At 38.7% G+C, this 21,405-nt stretch overlaps 1 protein-coding gene across 12 annotated transcripts in view; it reads left to right on the forward strand.

Moving 5' to 3' along the window:
• Positions 1-21,405, forward strand: part of epb41a (erythrocyte membrane protein band 4.1a) — a 174,383-nt gene that overhangs the window by 132,980 nt on the left and 19,998 nt on the right. For all 12 annotated transcript variants that reach the window (XM_057828644.1, XM_057828651.1, XM_057828648.1 and 9 more), the window contains 2 exons: positions 5,418-5,498; positions 5,836-5,955. In XM_057828644.1, the coding sequence (XP_057684627.1) occupies positions 5,418-5,498; positions 5,836-5,934 (180 nt within the window). In that variant the 3' untranslated portion in view covers positions 5,935-5,955. The remainder of the gene's footprint in view (positions 1-5,417; positions 5,499-5,835; positions 5,956-21,405) is intronic.

Consider the following 21,405-nt stretch of genomic DNA (forward strand, 5'->3'; position numbering starts at 1 on the left):
CACTATATGTCACATTCCGGAAATCACATCATTTTCTTTTTCTTGATTATTATATAGTGTATGTAGAAATAACCTGTTAAACCCGTTAAAAATGTTCTGTACTTACTGAAGAAAAGCTGATTTTACTTCCACACGCCACAGGACGTCCAAAGACACTCGGCTAATTCAAAGTGTTCAGGAGTGTGTATTTATGCAGCAAAATATCAATCACTATAGACAGCGATTTGTCAGACAACTCGTTTTTCTTCAGCGATTCAGACATTGAATCAAATGAAAATGTTTTCGTTTTCCTGGAAGATGGTTTTGAGCACGTTTTATGTGCTGACGACGGTGGAACGCTTCCCATTATCGCTGCACCACACATGTATGAGCCAGAGGCGGAATGTCCAGCAGACGATACGATTGCTGATGGTGAAGTTGGAGAAATCGACGTAAACATTCTGGAGAATTTATTCTCATCTCCTAAAAACTCTTAACCTGTTCCCGAGTCCCTAATTATTTGATTCATGCATGTTGGAGGAGGGAAACCTGGAAACCAGGCTGGATTAAGACTCAAGAGGACCAGACTTGGCCACCCCTGGAAAAATGCATTGCAAAAAATAAAAACAAAAATAAAAAATCTTGGATCTCAGGAGCTTAATATTAAAGATACAGTGCTGGCCAAAAGTAGTGGCACCCCTGCCATTCTGTCAGATAATGATCAATTTGTCCCAGAAAACGATTGCAATTACAAATGCTTTGGTAGTAATATCTTCATTTATTTTGCTTGCAATGAAAAAAAAAAACTAAATAGAATGGGGAAAAAAATCAAACTCCACAAATGGGCCGGACAAAAGTATTAGCACCCTCAGTAGCACAACCTTTAGACAAAATAACTGCGAACAACCACTTCCGGTATCTATCAATGAGTTTCTTACAATGCTGTGCTGGAATTTTCGAGCATTCTTCTTTGGAAGATTAGAAGTCTCCAGTGCTTTCTCTCATACCATTCTCCAGTGTTTTTAGGAGTGTGTTTTGGGTCATTGTCCTGCTGGAAGACCCATGAGCTCCGAGGGAGACCCAGCTTTCCCACACTGGGCCCTACAATATGCTGCAAAATTTGTTGGTAGTTTTCAGACTTCATGATGCCATGCACACGGTCAAGCAGTCCAGTGCCAGAGGAAGCAAAGCAACCCTAAAACATCAGAGAACCTCTGCCATGTTTGACTGTGGGACCGTGTTCTTTTCTTTGAAGGCCTCATTTTTTTCCCTGTAAACTCTATGTTGATGCCTTTTTCTAGTACTTTTGTCACATCTGACCAGCGAACATCCTTCCAAAACGTTTTTGGCTTTCTCAGGTAAGTTATGGAAAACTCCAGCCTGGCTTTTTTATTTCTCTGGGTCGGAATTGGGATCTTCCCGGGTATCCTATCATAGAGTCCCTTTTCATTCAGATGCTGACGGATAGTACGGGTTGACACTGTTGTACCCTCGGACTGCAAGACAGCTTGAACTTGTGTGGATGTTAGTCGAGGTTCTTTATCCACCATCCGCACAATCTTTCGTTGAAATCCCTTGTCAATTTTTCTTTTCCGTCCACATCTAGGGAGGTAAGCTACAGTGCCATGAGCTATACACCTATCTATGACACTGCGCACGGTAGACACAGGAACATTCAGGTCTTTGGAGATGGACATGTACCCTTGAGATTGCCCACGCTTCCTCACAATTTTGCTCTTCAAGTCCTCAGACAGTTCTTTGGTCTTTTTTCTTTTCTCCATGCTCAATGTGGTACACACAAGGACACAGGATAGGGGTTGAGTCAACTTTAATCGATTTTAACTGGCTGCGTGATTTAGTTATTGCCACCACCTGTTATGTGCCACAGGTAAGTAACAGGTGTTGTTAATTAAACAAATTAGAGAAGCATCACATGATTTTTCAAAGGGTGCCAATACTTTTTTCCGGCCCATTTTTGTGTAAAATGACGATGATTTTTTCCCCCATTCTCTTTTGTGTTTAATCATAGCAAGCAAAATAAATAAAAATATTACTACCAAAGCATTTGTATTTGCAATCATTTTTTTGAGAGAAATGTTGCATTATCTGACAGAATTGCAGGGGTGCCAATACTTTTGGCCAGCGGTGTATAATGCAGTGTATACAAATTGTACCTCCTGGCAATCACATATAAAGGGGAATTTCTGATGAGAGAATACCATGAATCCAATGTGCTTCAAACCCGCCACAGAGTCGGATAGAAGAGGAAGTCTTGCATACAACCAAAAGGCCAAATATTTTCTGTGTTAATATAGTATGTATACATATGTATACATATTTGCTAAACATACAGAAACATACATGATATTTTAAACAGAAACATTGATATCGACATTGGATAATTATTTTGAGCTTTTAGGGGTACTTAAATGGTTCATTCCAATTCATGCAGAAATCGGGGTTACATCGCCAGCGTAGAAAAGCAATTCATTCATAACCTGGAGACTTCCTGTATTTAGAATCCTGAATTTAAGAAGGTTTGCACTATAAAGGAGAAAATGTTATAATGAAAGCCTTATGTTGTTCAAACACAAAACAAAACGTTTTTACTTCAGTGCTGGATAAGGTTTCAGGATTAAATTGATATAAATGTACCTTTGTCCATTTTCGCAATAATCGTCTTCAAGTGTAGTATCGGGATCGAATCGAATTGTGTCCAGATATGAGGCAATGCACACCCCTACTGAACACACATTAGTAGTATTACCTAAATATTATGTCAGTATCAGAAGTCGTAAGTAAAGTGGATTTCCATTAAGTAGTTAGAACTTAAAAGTTTTAAGTTTACAATTTTAACTTGATAATATGAGTTAGGAATAATCAAAATAGCAGTTTACTCAAAGTGTACCACGGATGGAAAGACATATACTTCTCAAAAGATAAATGTTAGTTCAAGTTATACTAATGTGATATTAAAACCCCTCCTAATGTTTTCATTTTACTAAAATTTGTAAAATTATTTTAACTAGTAGGCCACCATTGTTGTTGACGTCGCACGGCAGGGACGTCATATGGCCACGCTACCGTACTTCCACACTGTCACTCTTTAACTACATTAACATTTCATTGATTCTGCCCTTCCAATTTGAACCCGAATGGAACATTAACGAGAAGGACAGCAAAAGCAAAATGAACAAGAAAGACGGGGTGAGACGAGTAGCGTTCATGTGTCAGTTCGCTAGTGACAGCACTCGCCTGCTCTAGTGACGAGAGCAGGAGAGTGTTTAATGTCCAATACTGTTTGCAGATCTTAACAGTCAACTATTGTGTGATCCAACTTATTCCAATATTATTATGGAGATCGTTAGCATCCAGAGCTGTCGTGTGCTTTATATATGATTAGGGTATACAGTGAAACACAGCAGTTTGATTATTTTTGCTGATAGCTTGGGGCCGTGCATCACAATATACGATAACGTTTGCCTCCACCAAGACGTCTAATGACGTCTTACCTTATTTTTGTCACGCAAAGGCAGATGTCCAGATTGTTGATCATCCTGCCGTTTGCTTCCCAGTGAATAAGCGACACGGAAAGTGAATAAATATGTAAAACTTAGTTTAGTTGTTGCCTATTCGTATTATTTTGCACATTAAGATCTAAGAGGCAGAGAAAGGCAAGTGGACACAGGCAATCAGATTCATAGCTCGGACCGTGCCGTTCATTGGCCTAAGCTTCAGAAACTCCTTCACAACAAACACAAGAATGATATAGTGAAAATACAACAAAATAATATATCTCTCAAAAAAACTAATGTTCACAAAAACAAAATTGCTTCAATCTGTATTAATGAGGCCGTATTCTCACACAGTTAAATAGCAATGCAAAGAGAACTGGCATTCACAAATTCGCAATCAAAATAGATATGGAAAATACACATAAAACTTACTCAGACTTTGTCAAACTCTACTTAAACATTTTAGCAACTCATTTAGCTCAACAAATACACTGGACGGCAATATTTAGTCACAATATACAAATTATGATGCTGGGGGCCATTATCAGGAGTCTTGTTTATTGTGAAAACAACATTCAAATGAACGTAAGTCACAAAGGACCTGCACTAAACAGGGAACTTTGTTGCAGTCGAGGGACAAAACAAAATTAATTTAAAACTCTTCATTGACACCTTGTGGTGTATTTAAATCACTACCTTACATAGTTAAAGAGTGACACTGTGAAGTACGGCAGCGTGGCCATGTGACGTCACCGCCCTGGGACGTCAACAACAATGGCGAGCTACTAGTTTATTTTTTTATTTAAAATTTTACAAATTCTATTAAAACCAAAACTTTATTATAACTCGTAATAACATTTATCTTTTAACTCAGTCACTCCCAGCCATTTTCACCGGTGCAACCCCCTTCGCTCCCGGCCGTTTTACTGGATTTTGACTGATTTTGCAAGGCCCACAGAAACTTCTGTTCTATTGCTACATAAACATGGTACCCACCAAAAGACAGATTTAGACTATTTTCTTTCAGCAGGAAAAAAAGTTCATATCATTTTCCATTCTTTAGAAATCAGTATTAGAAAATAGCTTAGTTTGAGCATTTTCCAATTTCTGATGAAAAAACAGAGAAATTGAGCTTTTTGTAAAAGCATACACTTCAAAAAGTAACTTTGACTTTAACACAGCTATTTTTTTTTTTTTGCTTTAGTTACATCCCAAACATCTGAATAATGTTTTCCTTTTACAAAATAACATAAAAACAAGACAAATAGAGATTTTGATAGCAAAGTAACAATTTATTTACACATAACTAACTGAGAGATGACGCTGTTGTGGCCGCGACAGCCGGGTAAACTTTTCCCTCATTGCCACCTGTCTCATAAAGATGTATTTTTTTGAGTCTCCGCGGGCTCTGCTCGGGGAGCAGCATGGACTCAACGACATCGCACTGCACTGGTGGTCCTGTTCGTTCTGCTCGGTCGTCCAGCGCCTGGCATCCCGGGCGTCCTCTCGGTTGTTCTGCTCGGTCGTCCGCCGCCTGGCATCCTTCCGCCGGCGCCCCGGCCATGCGGCCTGGCCGTTCGTTGCCGTTGAATCGGGTTGCGGGTCTTACCAAATGTGCTACTGCCCTCCAGTGGCCAGTTTTATCCCTTTTTTCTTAAGCTGGATTTTCAGCTTTGTGCTTTGCAGCTCAGTTGAATCAGAACTCAGAGAGGTCTCTTGTGAAAAAAAAATTAAAAGACGTATAAATATGTCTTTGGGACACTGAAACAATTAAAAATAGAACGTATTTATACGTCCATGTTACCCTTTAAGAGGACTTAGGAATGTGAGTTACATCAACTTACTTACATTTTATTTCATTCATTTTTATTTGTTTTAATTTCCTTTAAACATTCGGTTTGACCGATTTCATGTCTGTTTCAGACGGTGAAAGGAGGAATCTCAGAAACCCGCATTGAAAAGAGGATCGTTATAACTGGAGATACTGAAATCGATCACGACAAGGTAAAGTGGTTCTTTTCTTAGTTCACAATAATACTAAAATTGAGATGTAATGAGAATATTCTTAGACATATTCTTATTATTTTCTTCAAACTGTTTTGATGAGCTAGCATTTCTCTGCAATGTAATTTACTGTGTACATTTCCATAATATTCCCTTTATCCATACAATACAGTATATTCCCGATGATGAAGCAGTTACAATGCGCAAGTATAATTCCCCTCGTAGAGCAAATGGTCCTGTATATAAAGTAAATCTGTTACCCAAGCTGTTTAATTAAAGTCATTTATCTTGCTCTAGTGAACAATCATGCTTTGGTTGTTGTGTTTCATTTGTCCAGGCTTTGGCTCAGGCTATTAAAGAAGCAAAAGAACAACACCCAGATATGTCGGTCACCAAAGTGGTTGTCCACCAAGAAACAGAGATTTCCCCTGAGTAAGACAAGTTCATCTTTTGGAAGGTTTGTACACACTCATCTCGACACACGCACTCAAAGGTTTTATCACATTTTGTCAAACCTTCTGAACTGCTGAGATTTACATCCTTCTTGAATATATTCCTTGATATTCAGGTGAGATCTCACAAAAATAAGCTAGAAATGCAGGGGAAACTCTCTTACAAAATTGAGGCCAATTCCACTTTTTTTTTTTTTTTACTGATAATGTGTACTGTTGAACACTATAAAACTAGGGTGTATGTAAATCATCAATTTCATGACGATACGATATCAGTTTTTGAGATAATGATAAGATATTTGCTAATATAACTGTCTGGTACGAATTCATTTTCATTCAATTGAAAGCAGAATTGCCAGATAAATACTTTTTAACCAATAACCAAAATCTAGATGTTGTCCAACCCTAAAATCCGATACTGATATATGCGGTCATGGACTTAACATATATCCACTGGAAGCTTCAAAAATAACAAATGCAACAACATCAAGGTTTTCCAAATAAAAAATAAAAAAAATCTGTGAAAAATAAGTGTTCAAACTTAACTGAAGTTATAAAAAAAAAAAAAAAGCGCCAAAATAACGTTCCTGTAAATAAAATAACTTGAAATGAGCCAAAATGTCCGTAATTAACCCTAAGAGCCACTAGGGGGATACCAAAGCATTCCAAATACAGGCAGGCAATCATAGGACATGTCAATGCAATGACAATTCCCTAGATGTATTTTGCTGGGCTTTTGAAAAGATTTTTAATTATACTTGTGTGTTTTAAGACTTTTCTTAGTGACTATTTCTTTCTGGTGATGCAGTAGTTTTATGTGACGCGTATATAATTAATTAGCTTTCATTTATTGCTTGTTTTATTTGTGCACCGTGAGTGATGAGGGTCTTTCTTTCACTTAACAAATCTCAAGCATCTTTAGCCTAATTTATGCTTCAGCGTTCTGTTGACAGCAGAGATTCTACAGGCTGATTTATGGTTCTGTGTTGCGATGATGGCAGATATACGCCGTTAACGCAGACCCAATTTACAAACTTACTTTGTTGCATGATGTGCGCCTCCCAAAAATCCTGACTACACGACACATCAACGCGTCATGATGTGAAAGTCAAAGGACTGTGATTGGACCACTCAGAAAGTTTCCTGTTCAGCACAACACAACACCGCCATTTTTTAACATTCGCAAACCTCTTCTGTATCGCCTATGCTTCAACAATGGCGTACCGCACGCAACAGGTGACTTTTGTTCATTAATATGCATGACGTTAGCAATTGTTGCTAGGCGGGTCAATGTTAAATGCATGTAAATAGTGTACGAACTAGATGTTCACTGAGCTAAACCTACCAATTCTGTCCGAAAATGATGTCCCTGGTGCCAAATTCACTAGTAGAGATGTGGAACAACAAGAAAATGTTCAGTTAAAGCAGACATGTCCAAAGTCCTGCCCAGGGGCCAAATGCGGCCCGTGGTCAAATTTCATCCGGCCCCCAGCCTCTGTCATGAAATCAATAACGTCTGGCCCGCACACAGACTTAATAAATTGGTCAGCAGTACTGCTACCAGCATACAGTATGAAGTAGCTTACACACTAAATGCTGCTCCTCATTTACCCACTAAAAGGCAGCAGCACTCTAAACAACATTACCCCATGTTACCCTTTATTCCCCATTTCTAAAATGGCGACAATCAACAAAAAAAAAAGAAAGTTGACTGCGATGGCCGACGCTTAAAGGATAGGTGGAAATTGGACTATTCTCTAAAATACGCAACAACTGTGTCTGCGTTATTTGCAAAGAGAAAGTCGCTGTTTTCAAAGTTCAATGTGAGGCGATATTACCAAACAAGACACGCTGACATGTACGACAAGATTACAGGGAAGATACGTAGCGAGAAATTGAAGCAACTTGAAGCTAGTTCAATTTTACAGCAGCAGTATTTCGCAAGAGCCCGAGAATCGAAAGAGAAAGCCACAAAGGCTAGTTGCGAGATTGTTGAAATCATTAATTTAGGGCTCTCAAACGATTAAAAATTTTTATCGAGTTAATCACAGCTTAAAAATTAATTAATTGTGATTAATCGCAATTCAAACCATCTATAAAATATGCCATATTTTTCTGTAAATTATTGTTGGAATGGAAAGTCAAGACACAAGACGGATATATACATTCAACATATTGTACATAAGTACTGTATTTGTTTATTATAACAATAAATCAACAAGATGGCATTAACATTCTCTATGGCACAGGTGTCAAACTGATTCCAGAAAGGGCCAAGTGGGTGCAGGTTTGCTTTCCAACCAATGAAGTGGACACCTTTTCACCAATCAGATTTTTTACATGTGTAATCAGTTAGACTTTGTCAGGTGCTGCTTGTTTCAGAAGGAAGTTAATTGGTTAAACTCTCTGCACGGTATTGGTTGGAACGAAATCCAGCACCCCCTTGGCCCTTTCTGGAATTGGTTTGACACCTGTGTGTTAAAGCGATCCATGGATAGAAAGACTTGTTGTTCTTAAAAGATAAATGTTAGTACAAGTTATAGGAATTTTATATTAAAACCCCTCTTAATATTTTCATTTTAAATAAAATTTGTAAAATTTTCATTAAAAAAATAAACTAGTAGCTCGCCATTGTTGATGTCAATAATTACACAATGCTCATGGGTGCTTATTTTTCAGAGATCATTAGTAGAAACACCAACAATACTCGCACACTATTTTCTGTTGTTGACAAACTGACAAATCCACAAGCATCAATACCTCAGGAATTGGCATCTGAGGTGTCCTGTAATGATTTTGCAGCATTCTTTACACACAAAGTACTAAAGATTAGACAGACTGTGTGCAACTCCAGATTAACAATTGTTACACTAAATGCCTCCCAAAATGTCCCCCACGTCAATCTTAGACAGTTTAGCCTCTTAGACTATGCCACTTTAACAGAAATTGTGACAAAATTAAAGCCCACAACATGCTGCCTTGACATCCTTCCTTCAAACTTTTTAAAAACTGTTTTTCATTGCATAGCCCCAGACATACTTCAGATTATAAATACTTCTCTCCAAACAGGAGAGTTTCCACAGACTTTAAAAACTGCAGTAATAAAACCTCTCCTAAAAAAAACCTAATCTGGATGCCTCAATCATTAGTAATTACAGGCCAATATCAAATCTGACATTCCTGGGGAAAATTATCGAAAGGGTTGTGTTCGAACAGATCCAGACTTTCATGATGCAAAACAATCTTTTTGACTCGTTTCAGTCTGGATTTCGGCCACAACACAGCACCGAGACCGTGCTTATCAAAGTCCTAAATGATATTCGTCGGAATACCGATGCATGCAAATCATCTGTTCTGATACTATTGGATCTCAGCGCCGCATTCGACACGGTTGATCACAACATACTACTCAGCAGATTGGAACAGTGGGTAGGGCTTACTGACACTATACTTCAGTGGTTCACATCCTATTTACATGATAGGGATTTCTTTGTGTCAATCGGGAACCATCAGTCAGAACGAACCAAATTCACGTGTGGAGTCCCTCAAGGGTCAATTCTTGGACCACTCTTATTTAACATCTATAGTTTCCCTTAGCTCAGATAATGGAACAGTATGACATCTCCTATCACGCCTATGCAGATGACACACAACTGTACATTTCTGTGTCCCCACATGATTATAGTTCCTTAGTCTTCATGAGTAAAGGCATTCATCAAATCAATGAATGGATGTGCCAGAATTTTCTCCAGTTAAATGTGGAGAAGACAGAGGTGATCATTTTTGGGCCAAAAAAGGAAAGGTCAAAGATAAGCAGGCAGCTTAGCTCAATGTCACTTACAGCTACAAATCAAGTCAGAAACCTTGGCGTAATTATTGACTCAGACCTAAAATTTGATAGCCATCTAAAATCAGTCACTAAATCCGCTTATTACCACCTAAAAATACAACCAGAATTAAGGGGCTTCTGACTCACCAAGACATGGAAAAAGTTATGCATGCATTCATTTTCAGCAGATTAGACTATTGCAATAGTATATTTACGGGTCTTGATAAAAAATCAGTCAGGAAGCTGAAGCTAGTACAGAATGCTGCAGCCAGAGTCCTCACAAATACAAGGAAGCTGGACCACATTACACCGGTTTTGAAATCGCTACACTGGCTTCCAGTGAGTCAAAGGATAGACTATAAAATACTACTGCTCATCTACAAAACACTTAATGGCCTTGGACCAAAATACATGCTTGATTTGTTAGAGTCCTATGAGACATCTAGACCCCTAAGTTCGTCTGGAACCGGTCTTCTGCATGTTCCAAGAACAAGAACCAAGCAGGGTGAGGCAGCATTTAGTTATTATGCTCCTCACCTCTGGAACAAGTTACCTGAACGTCTGAAGTATGCTCAAACTGTTAGCTCTTTTAAATCAGGGCTAAAAACGCTTTTGTTTAGCACTGCATATCCATAACTGCCTATATATTTCAATCGACTTGCTTTCTATTCCTCCTGTGCTTATCTCCATTGCTGATTTCAATTATTATTAGTAGTAGTAGTTTTGGTTTTATTTTTATTTATTTATCTTTATTGTATTTGTTAATAAATGCGATTTTTATGTATAATTTTATTTCCGATTTTGATTGTCTTGGTTTTTACGTTGTATTGATTTAAATGTGGTTTTTATGATCTTCATGTGATGTAAAGCACTTTGAATTGCCTTGTGTTGAATTGTGCTATATAAATAAATTTGCCTTGCCTTGCCTTGCCTAAGCCCATAAAATCAGTCGCACCCAAGTGCCAGCAGAGGGCGACAAAACTCCAAAAAAACACAAGTAACAAGTGGAGATTGCACTGTGCTGTCATTTTAATCTGTTTGAGCCGGGCATGTGCGTTAATTGCATCAAATAGCTGTGGCTGTATGGGGGGGGACGGGAAAATGATAAGCTTATGCTTCCTCCCGTCTGCCTGTGTCATTTTCTTCGGTTCATATCACATTTTGTAATTGTCAATGATTGTCAATGATACCAATAAATATTTCCTTCAAATATTTTAACGTGATTATTAAAAAAAATAATCACCACCCGTTAACGCAATTTTGACAGCCCTAAATTAACTTAAAAAAAATAAGAATAATAAAGCAAATGTGACACACAGAATGGCTTGATAAAATTTGCTTAAATATATTGTTCTACGTAAAGGACGTCAGCCAAGGTCGGCCCTCCACATTTTTACCACACCATATTAGGCCCCCTTTGCAAAAAGTTTGGACACCCCTGAGTTAAAGAGATGGCATGAGTGTCAAGGGCTGAAAAAGACAGGAAAAAGAGCCGACCTGATCCAGAGATAGCTTTTTTATCGACACCTTTTTCTTGTGTGCATCACTTTAAATTTATTTATATAGCACAATTCAAAAAAAGGCAATTCAAAGTGCTTTACATCACATGAAGATCATAAAAATCACATTAAATCAATAGAACGTAAAAACAAAGATAATCGAAACAGGAAATAAAATTATACATATATTATGCATATAATTTCCATCACATGTGATAGAATTACTCTAAGAAGTATGGATAGAAAGACGACAAATGTTATTATGAGTTAAAATATTTTGATATTGAAACCCCTCTTGATGTGTTAATTTTTATACCATTTGTAAAATTAGTTTAATTAGTAGGTCGCCATTGTGGTTGACGTCGCAGGGCGGTGACATCACATAGTTATGCTGCTAGAGTATGACTCCAGCGTCCTAAACATGTCATCTGTTTAACCCTTTCAATTTGAACCCGAGAGGACCATTAATTAGCATGACAGCACTGTCGATGTTTCACAAAACGAGCAGCAAAAGCAAAATGAACAGGGAAGACGGGATGAGACGTGACGTGAGTAGGAAAAAAAACGGTGTTCTGCCAAAATGCGCTATACCAGCAAAACGTCCTACAAGAGGCGAATTTGACACCCAAAGTACTACAGTGCGCTTTCAGCTTGTTTTGTATAAATGCATAAAGCCAGAACATACTAATCATCAGTGTTGTTAATCTTAATTTTAAAAAGTAATTAATTACAGTTACAAATGAGTTCTCCCTAAAAGTAATTGAGTTAGTAACTCAGTTACCTGAATGTAAGAGTAATTAGTTACTTGGCAAAGTAACTGGTGTTACCTTTCATGTTTTTTTTAGGGCCTTCGCACTAGGCGTGCGAAGGCCCTATTGTTTTGCAAAGGATTATCTTTTTATTTATTTTTTTATTTTATTTTTTTTTTTTTCAGGGCAAATGAAAACGGCCAATTTGGAGGCCTGAACATGCACGAAAAGTCACCAAAATTTGCACATACGCGCGGAAAATTGTAAATTTTGATAATTTTGCAACGTTGAAAAAAAATGTTATAAAATGGCTCAGTGGCGCCCCCTTGAAATTTTAATTTGGCCTATAACATTAGGGTTTGTTAGCGTAGAGCGACGAAATTTGGGGAGTCTATACCTTGTCCAAAACTGCTCCAAAAAAGCATTTACATCCATATTCCAATCCCAGCAGGAAATCAGTTATTTTGGATCGAATATGAAATTTTTATCGATTTACAGGGTGCACATTTGAGACGTTTTCGTCGAGGGAGTTAGTTGGATCATCTTCAAATTTGGTGAGACTGTTCAGGAGACATATGAGATCTTAAGTTTTTAAAATGGTGCGTTTTCATTCACGGGTCTGACCTGGGCGTGGTGCCAAAGTCGGCCATTTTTTCGGCAAAATGACAAATTCAGTAAATGACTAATAGTTCCTTGACACAACGTTCAATCTTTTTCATATCTGGCATGTATGTGCGGTATCCCACCCTTAACATGAGTGCATTGAAATATTACCCATTAGGTCTAGCGCCCCCTAGTGAGAACAGGAAATGCCTTTTTTTACGAGACAGGTTCCTCCTCCAAGGGAAAAAAATCTGTTGACCTCAAACCTGCATCAGGGGAGCCTTAAGACCTGTGTTCAGGTGCCTGATGAAAAATATTGAGGTTTCGTTGAAGCGGAGGGGTCCAAAAAGGAAAGTGAAAATGACCGTCAACAATTTGTCTCGCAAAACAATTTGAACAGTCATAACTCAGCAGATATACAACATATCTTCGCCAAACTTCCCGTGCTTGTTGAGAGTCATACCCTGAAGGGTCTTATAGGGGTCATTTGCATCAACTCTACAGTGCCAACTAGTGGCGACAGAGAGGAGTTTTAAAAAAGGCCTTTCCTATTGGGTTTTTTCAACGTAGAGCAATGAAATTTGGGGAGTCCATACCTTATGCAAAACTGCTCCAAAAAGTCTCTTGCACCCATATTCCAAATCCAACAGGAAATCGGGTATTTTGGATCGAATGTGAAATTTTCATGGGTTCACAGTAAGAGTTTACATTTGGAGCCTTGAATATGCATAAAAACTCACCAAAATTTGCACATACATGCAGCTTTGGATAACGTTCGATAATCTTGCAATGTTACAAAAAAATGTAACAAAATGGCTCACTGGCGCCCCCTTGAATTTTTCAAAAAGGCCTCTCCATTTAGGTTTTTTTAACATAAAGTGATGAAATTCGGAGAGTCAAAACCTTGTGCAAAACTGCTCCAAAAAGTCTCTTGCACACACATTCCAAATCCTACAGGAAATCGGGTATTTTGGATTGAATGTGAAATTTTTATCGATTTACAGTGTGCACATTTGAGACCTTGGCACGGAGGGAATTAGTTTGATCATCCTCAAAATTGGCGAGACTGTTCAGGATACATATGAAATCTTAATTTATCAAAATGGTGTGTTTTTATTCACGGGCCTGACCTAGGCGAGGTGCCAAAGTCGTCCATTTTTTCGGCTAAACGCCAAATTCGGATAATGACTGATAACTCCCTCATACAACGTTCAATCTCTTTTAAATCTGGCATGTGCGTGAGGTATCCCAGCCTGAACAGGACTGGATTGAAATATTACCAATTGTGCCTGGCGCCTCCTAGTGGGAACAGGAAATGCCCTTTTTTACGGGACACACTCCTCCTCTAAGGGAAAAAAAAATCAATCAACCTCAAACCTGCGTAAGGGAAGCCTTAAGACGTGTTGAGACGGCTGATGAAAATTATTGAGGTTTGGGTAAAGCAGAAGGGTCCAAAAGGAAAGTGATGACTGTCATCATTTTCTCTCTCCACATATTTTGAACTGTCATTACTTGGGAGAAGTTGAGGGGGGCTGTCTGCCACCACCCCGACCTGCATGCCGTCCGAGTTTGCATGGCGTCCGAGTTGCGCCAAACTGCGAGGGCCCGTTCAGTCCTGCTTGCAGGCCTAGTTTTTTTTTTTATTCAAAAAAAAAAAAAAAAAAGTAACCTTTGCTATGTTTGGAAGTCAATTATGTTGTGAATCAACCGTTAAAGTTGTTAAAAATGCTCCCGTTATTGCATTAGTTCCCTTCTGTCTACTTTCGACATGTGAAAGTTTTAAAACAGTTTCATCATTTAAAAATAGATTGAAGTCAAGATTTTGCCGATTTAGGAGTATTTTGGATCAAAAGTTACTTCGGTTCGCCAGGAAGGTTCTCTACAACAGAGTCTTCCTGAGAAGTCTACTGCTTTAAGATGGCGGCTGTTTACTAACGCCGGCGAGTCTATCATTTCTCATCTAGTTCTCTATACATGTGCTAATGCCGCCGTGTCTGCCATTTTGCATCTAGTTCTATATACATGTGATATCTACTAGGCCTGAACGATATTGGAAAAAACTATTATTGCGATTTTTTTTAGGTTTGCAATATATTGCGATATTCTATTGCGATATTAAAAAAAAAAAGATCTATCTGTTTTAAAGAAATTTTCACTAAATGACTTGAATAGCTGTTTGGAAATACTTTACATAACACACCGTGACCACAGTGTATTCATATAATACCATTTAATTTGTGAATGATGAAGATTTCTGTATGAAGGTATCCAGGAAGTCATGTCTGCACAAAATAGATCATTTATTGAATACAATATTTTACACTTCAACAGCAGCAAATACATTAAATGATAAATAAAAGAGCAGGTGCATTAGTCCCCTAAGTTTTTGACAAAATATAACAATAAATAAAAACTTCTGTAAAATAACAACAAAGTTGTCAACATATTTGAACAAAAATATTAAATATGACAAATAAAAGAGTTGTTCACAAACTATAACAATAAATAAAAACCTCAGTAAAACAACAAAGTTGTCAACATATTTGAACAAAAATATTAAATATGACAAAAGAGTTCACAAACTATAACAATACATAAAAACCTCAGTTAAACAACAAAGTTGTCAACATATTTGAACTTAAATATTAAATCTGACTAATAAAAGTGCAAGTGCATTAGTCCCCTGAGTTGTTTACACAAAATATAACAATATAAAACTGCAAAACGGCAACAAAGTTGTAAAAATATTTCAACAAAAATATTAAGTATCAAAACTTTATGTGCAGCTGTACTATATATAGTTATTTGAAAAATACGGTTTACAATAAATTTAAATATAAAAGAAACAAACTCAATTGAACTTGTAAATAATTGAACTGAATAACTGCAAATAACTGTGATGAATAACAGAACCATTTTAACTCCCAAATTTCCTGCCTTCCTGATAGCTGTCACATGAATAAAAAGAAGAAAAGACATTCCTTCAGCTGTGTTATGTATTTGTCTGCATATCGTCCACCTTCCTTGCTCAGCAATTCTCAACTGGGTCTCATAGGTTTTTGGCCAAGACTATTAGTTTATCCACTATAGCAGGCTTGAGACAAGAACGTTGGCACGTAACAATGTTCCCACCTGTGCTAAAAAGCCTCTGATGGGGAGCTCGTAGCAGGAATGCATAGATACCTGCGTTTTAAATGGTCCCACATGTTTGACAGATTACTTCTTGTTGAGGCAACCATGGCGAGGCACTGTCGACAGGGCTGTTATTGTTCCCTTATAGTCTTGTTCTTGCCAATATACTTCCAAAACTCCTTTTGGATACAGTCTTCCTTGCTCCTCCAATGTGTTGATTGCTTGCTTTCACTTTGAGAACGGGCCCTCCTCCCTCCACTCTGCTGTTCGGCCCCTCCTCCCTCCACTCCGCTGTTGCAGGGGGAGGGGGAGGAGCCGATGACTTGCTGGAGAGAAAGAGAAGCTGTGCGCTTTTTTTCCCTCTCCTTCCTCAAAACAAACGTTTGTGGATTAAAAAAAATGAAATTAAAAAACTATCGCACGTCCGTGCGATGGGACTATTGCACATGCGCACATCGCGATGGCGATGTTTAAACGATATATCGTTCAGGCCTAATATCTACCGTAGCATCATGTGGGCATAGATTGTAGGCTACCGGCTACAGTCAGGTATTATTGGAGCTACTTAGCATCGTTTGCAACGGCATCACAACTCCCTTTCCTCCTCCCCACTCCCACTCTGCTTTCTCGTCTCCGTGAGTCCGTGTCTCTGACTTTTCTTGTGTCATACAACCAACGTAGTAACAAATAGTAACGCGCGTCTTTACATCCTCAGTAACGGTAACGGCGTTGCAAAGATAATAAAATAATTAATTAGATTACTCACTACTGAAAAAAATAATGCCGTTAGTAACGCCGTTATACTCTTATGCCGTTATGAACAACACTGCTAAAGATGCTTTAAGAAAATACTTAAACGTAGCAATATCAAATAAGGCTGGTTTAGATATGCTACGTGACTAATGTGGTCAACAGATCAACACCAATAAAGCATGATTATTTCATATTTCAAGTGGTGTTTTATACTCCTGAATGAACTGGACCGCTTGGATGTGTGTGGAAGCGATTGTTTTACATATTCAAATTTTTTAATCCCGCGCCATGAAAATGAGTGACTTCTGGCTTCGGTCTCGGGTATAGGTTGAATGCGAATGCGACGTCACCCGGGTCAGCATCTCACAATACAGCATTGCTTTATAGCATGCAGATGAACTGCGGATTCAGCTGATTTTGTGGATGAATTCGTTTATTTTTTGCATCACGCCAGCCAAACGGCTGCAAAAAATTGTTACTGCACCAGGGAGAGGCGTGTGAGCTTTTTTGGGTTTCAAAAGGTTCCCCTTCACCGCGGATATTGGCCAAAGCAAGCCCTACTATTGTGGGACCATTGGACTTACGAGGAAGTCCATAATGGTTGTCATATTTTAGATTATGTCAAATACTGTGATCATGGCACACGTTTTAATATGGAGGTGGCTTGCATTTTGTGGCTGATTGTCGACCGATAATGCCACTCAGCAAACGACCGGCGGCTTGCCGCACACCCCCATGCCGGGAGAGTGCTATACTCGGCTTGTTGCCCTCTTCGTGTGCCTGATGTTCTGTCCAAATTTTTATGGGGTTATATTGCTGACACTATTCTGAGCGAGCAATAATGGAAATTGAGCAAAAATAACCTAGATTTCGAGCACAAAAAACTATATTGAGCGAGCAGTTAAAGATTTTAAGCGAGCAATCGTAGATTTTGAGCACGGAAAATATTATTGAGCAAAAAAAATCTACTCTGTGCCGCTCAATTCCCCCCTCCTGCTCTCGTTCCGTATCTCGACTCCGCTCAATTCCCCCCTCCTGCTCTCGCTCCGTATCTCAACTCCTCTGCTTGTCGGTTTCTTTTCTCTGTGCGCTGAGTTGTAGGGATGGACGGATCGATACCTAAATGTCGATATTTTGATCCAGTGTATTAAATTTTAGGTATCGATCCCTAAGCAAAAGTATCGATATCTGGAATTAATATATTTTCTTTGTCAATTTTTGGGTGTATTTTTGTGCACACTTTTTGTACTACTTTTCCCTTTCGCATTCTACACGTAAGCAGTGCACACACATAAGCAGTGCACCAGCGTGTGCTCCCGCCCCCATTCACGTCCCTATCCTGTGTCCAACAGCATGCTTTTCCTCCGCTCCTCTCACGCCTAATTTCTTACTTAACCTTTTTATTATTTCTTATTCATTTATTATTATTTCTTGTGAATTTGTTTCATATTTTTATTTTTTCATGAAATATTTTTCCATATTTTTTTATGTTACAATTAAATGCTTGATTTCTTATGTTTTGTTGCTCCTTATTTTTATTTTGTTAAAGGTCTGTTTCAATTATTTCAAGATGTTTTTTTAATTTTTTTTTTTTTTTTTTTTCAAAATCTGAAAATTGTGTTAGTAAATTAAAATTCAAAAACGGAAAGTGACTATTGATTATTGGATTTGTTTTTAGTGATCTACCATTTGAGGGCGGTAACATGCTACTATTAATTCGTTGTTTAATTAGATCAAAAATATTTAATTTAGGTAGATTAAAATTTGATCAAATACAACGTGTAGCAGGGAAATGTTCTGTGCATATGAATTTAAGGGTCATGGTTATAGAGTGAGATTGACTAATCAGAGTTTGTTGTTTATGTATTGGTTTGTGAGTTTGAGGGAAATTGCTTTGCTCGTTATTAAAAGCAGCAGTTTTCCATTGCAAAGCATATTTGACACAAAGAGACTTAATAGTTTTTCAGTGCTTGATGTAGTTGTACATTAGATATCATCCGAATGGCTGAGAACACTGCAGGGTCGTCTATATACAGGGGTGCACATAAGTGGTCCGCATGCGCGCATGCGTACTGGAAGTAGACAAACGCGCTGGCCCTCAACGGGTTCCATACGCTTTTGCGTACCGATGGCTGACCACTGTATTTGCGGCGGACACGAGAAAATAACTTCTCAAAATGTCGAAGAGGCAGGCCACACTGAGTAATTACTTCCGTGTACCCCCACCCCCGTCAAAAGACAGACAGACGACAGAGACGTCACCGGAGCTACCGAAAAAAAGGACTTTTGCTGAAAAGTGGTTACAAGAGGTATCATGGCTAGAAGCAAATGATGCTCGCACGGAAATGCGGTACAAAATGTGCCGTGAGAATCCCAATGTCGCCGATAAGAGCAGCGCAATTTATGTAGGGTCAAAGAATTTCAGCCATCCAAACTTTGAAAAGCACGAAAAAAACAGAGCATGTGGCAATTAAGCAAACTATCGATGTCAAACAGGACCCCACTCGCCCTATGGACAGGTGGCGGAATAAAGGTAATGAACAGCGACATGCACTGACAAACGTGTTTTTGCTCGAATTTTACAAAGCTAAACATGCACGTTCAATGAGGTCTTATGAGGAGGACATCCGACTTTTAAAAAGGCTTGGAGTTAATGTGGGAGCCGCATAATGCCCTTTATTTGGAATTGGTGCTTTTTATTTCTTTACATTTCACTTCAAAGTAATGGCAATTATGTTGTGCCAGTTGATGTTAATCCAGCATTAATTGTTAATATAATTAATTGAAGTTAATTGGCTCTAAGTAAAGCTTGTCATAAATTTATCGCATCAGGCGGGTCGGCTCTCAAGCTCAATGAGGACCAAGTCACATCTCCAGGTCCTCCTCTGAGTACCTGGGCAAAAAAATTATGTGCACCCCTGTCTATATATATATATATATATACATATATATATATATATATATATATATATATATATACATATATATATATATATATATATATATATGTATGTAGAAATATTATACATTATGAACTTCCGGTTTCGATATCGGATTGGGATCGCAATATTTGGCCTTGGTATTACTTGGTATCGGATCGAATCCAAAATCACTGGTATCGCCCATCTCTAATCTCGACTCCTCTGCTCGTCGGTTTCTTTTCTCTGCGCGCTGAGTTGAGCACATGCGTCACCGTGTCACAAAGCCAACCAATCAGAGAGCTGGCGGAAATACCGCCAGCTTTCTGATTGGTTGGCGGAAAAGCGCCAGCTCTCTGATTGGATGGCTTCGTGACACGTTGGTGACGCATGTGCTCAACTCAGTGCGCAGAGAAAAGAAACCGACGAGCAGAGGAGTTGAGATACAGAGCGAGAGCAGGAGGGGGGAATTGAGCGGAGTCGAGATACGTAGCGAGAGCAGGAGGGGGGAATTGAGCGGCACAGAGTAGATTTTTTTTTGCTCAATATTATTTTCTGTGCTCAAAATCTACAATTGCTCGCTTAAAATCTTTAACTGCTCGCTCAATATATTTTTTTGTGCTCGAAATCTAGGTTATTTTTGCTCAATTTCCATTATTGCTCGCTCAGAATAGTGTCAGCAATATAACCCCATAAATTTTCAACCTCATCAGAAATTGCAACTTTGTGTTAAAAATGGCCACGAATACAGTGATTACAAAGTAAACACTACAAACTTTCTTTAAATAAAGGACTATTTACTTAAGTTTGATCATGGACGGAAATGTAGAAAAGTTCTTCTCAGACACATCCTACCATGTTAGCTGCACAACAACTGCGCGCCGCTCTCTGTTTACGTCTTCGCCGTGTAGTCAAGCATTATTTTACGCCATATTCATGTTGACCATTTGGCAGCTACGCGCTCCTCCGACGTCGGCTGGTTTGTCCGGCGGTACTCTCCAGCTGCTTCCCCGGCGAGCTCTCCTATCCGTAGCAAGGGAACGAGCTGTAACTTGCTCGCCACCGGTCGCCGATCGGCGAAGACAATCGACAACCCCGCCGCCGTCTGAAATGAACAGGGCTAGTTTTGTGTGATTTTTCGCTTCAAAAAGTGAAAATAAGACTTTGAAATGTCACTCGGTTCGGGGTAGCATTTCAGCTAGCTGTCATGCCTCTTGGTTTGTTAACATTCTCCGAAGCCGGGGCAGGGAAATGACAAAAGCCTGACTAACTACGGTGGCATAAAATATCGTTTCAGGGGATGCGACAGTAAAGGTGAAGTTAACAGTTTTGACCATTATGGAGTAATTTTGCCAGGTCGTACTGAATAAATGCATTTTTATTATTTCATATTCCATTTCGCACAAGACTGTTATTTGTCATGACCATACCATTTATTTAGGAATTGGGGAAAAATACTTGTTGGGGACGCTAGAGCCCGATAATGGTAGGGGTGGCTAAACAGGGATTTAAAGGCTAATTTCTCTTCATCTGCGCTTTGTCAAATTGTTGTATATCGTCAAATCGTCTCATAATATGATTCTAATTCACATAATAATGCTATTTAAGACTTTTTTTATCCTGTCGTACGCACTGCATGTTGCTGTGCCTGGAATAAGAGCTTAATTCCTCAATTAAGAGCAGAGCCTCAGTATTTACTGCTTGGACCCAATGCTATAACTCCGTCAACAACATCTAACAAGTTTCTGCCAGTCTGCCAGAAAAGTACACAAATTGAACACGACTGCCTGTGATGTCTAATTGAATCCAACTGTGACTGCACAATATTCTCCTTTTTGCAAACATGAAAATACAGAAACATGTTGGCCTTACCAGGGACCCGCAGATCACATTTTACTCAAGTAGTTAAACACTAAATGAGCCCTTAATGAGCCAAGGCAGTAACAATAAATGTGAGCAACCAACTAGATGA

The sequence above is a fragment of the Corythoichthys intestinalis genome, chromosome 22 (assembly GCF_030265065.1).
Source record: "Corythoichthys intestinalis isolate RoL2023-P3 chromosome 22, ASM3026506v1, whole genome shotgun sequence".
In the NCBI taxonomy this organism is placed as follows: Eukaryota; Metazoa; Chordata; class Actinopteri; order Syngnathiformes; family Syngnathidae; genus Corythoichthys; species Corythoichthys intestinalis.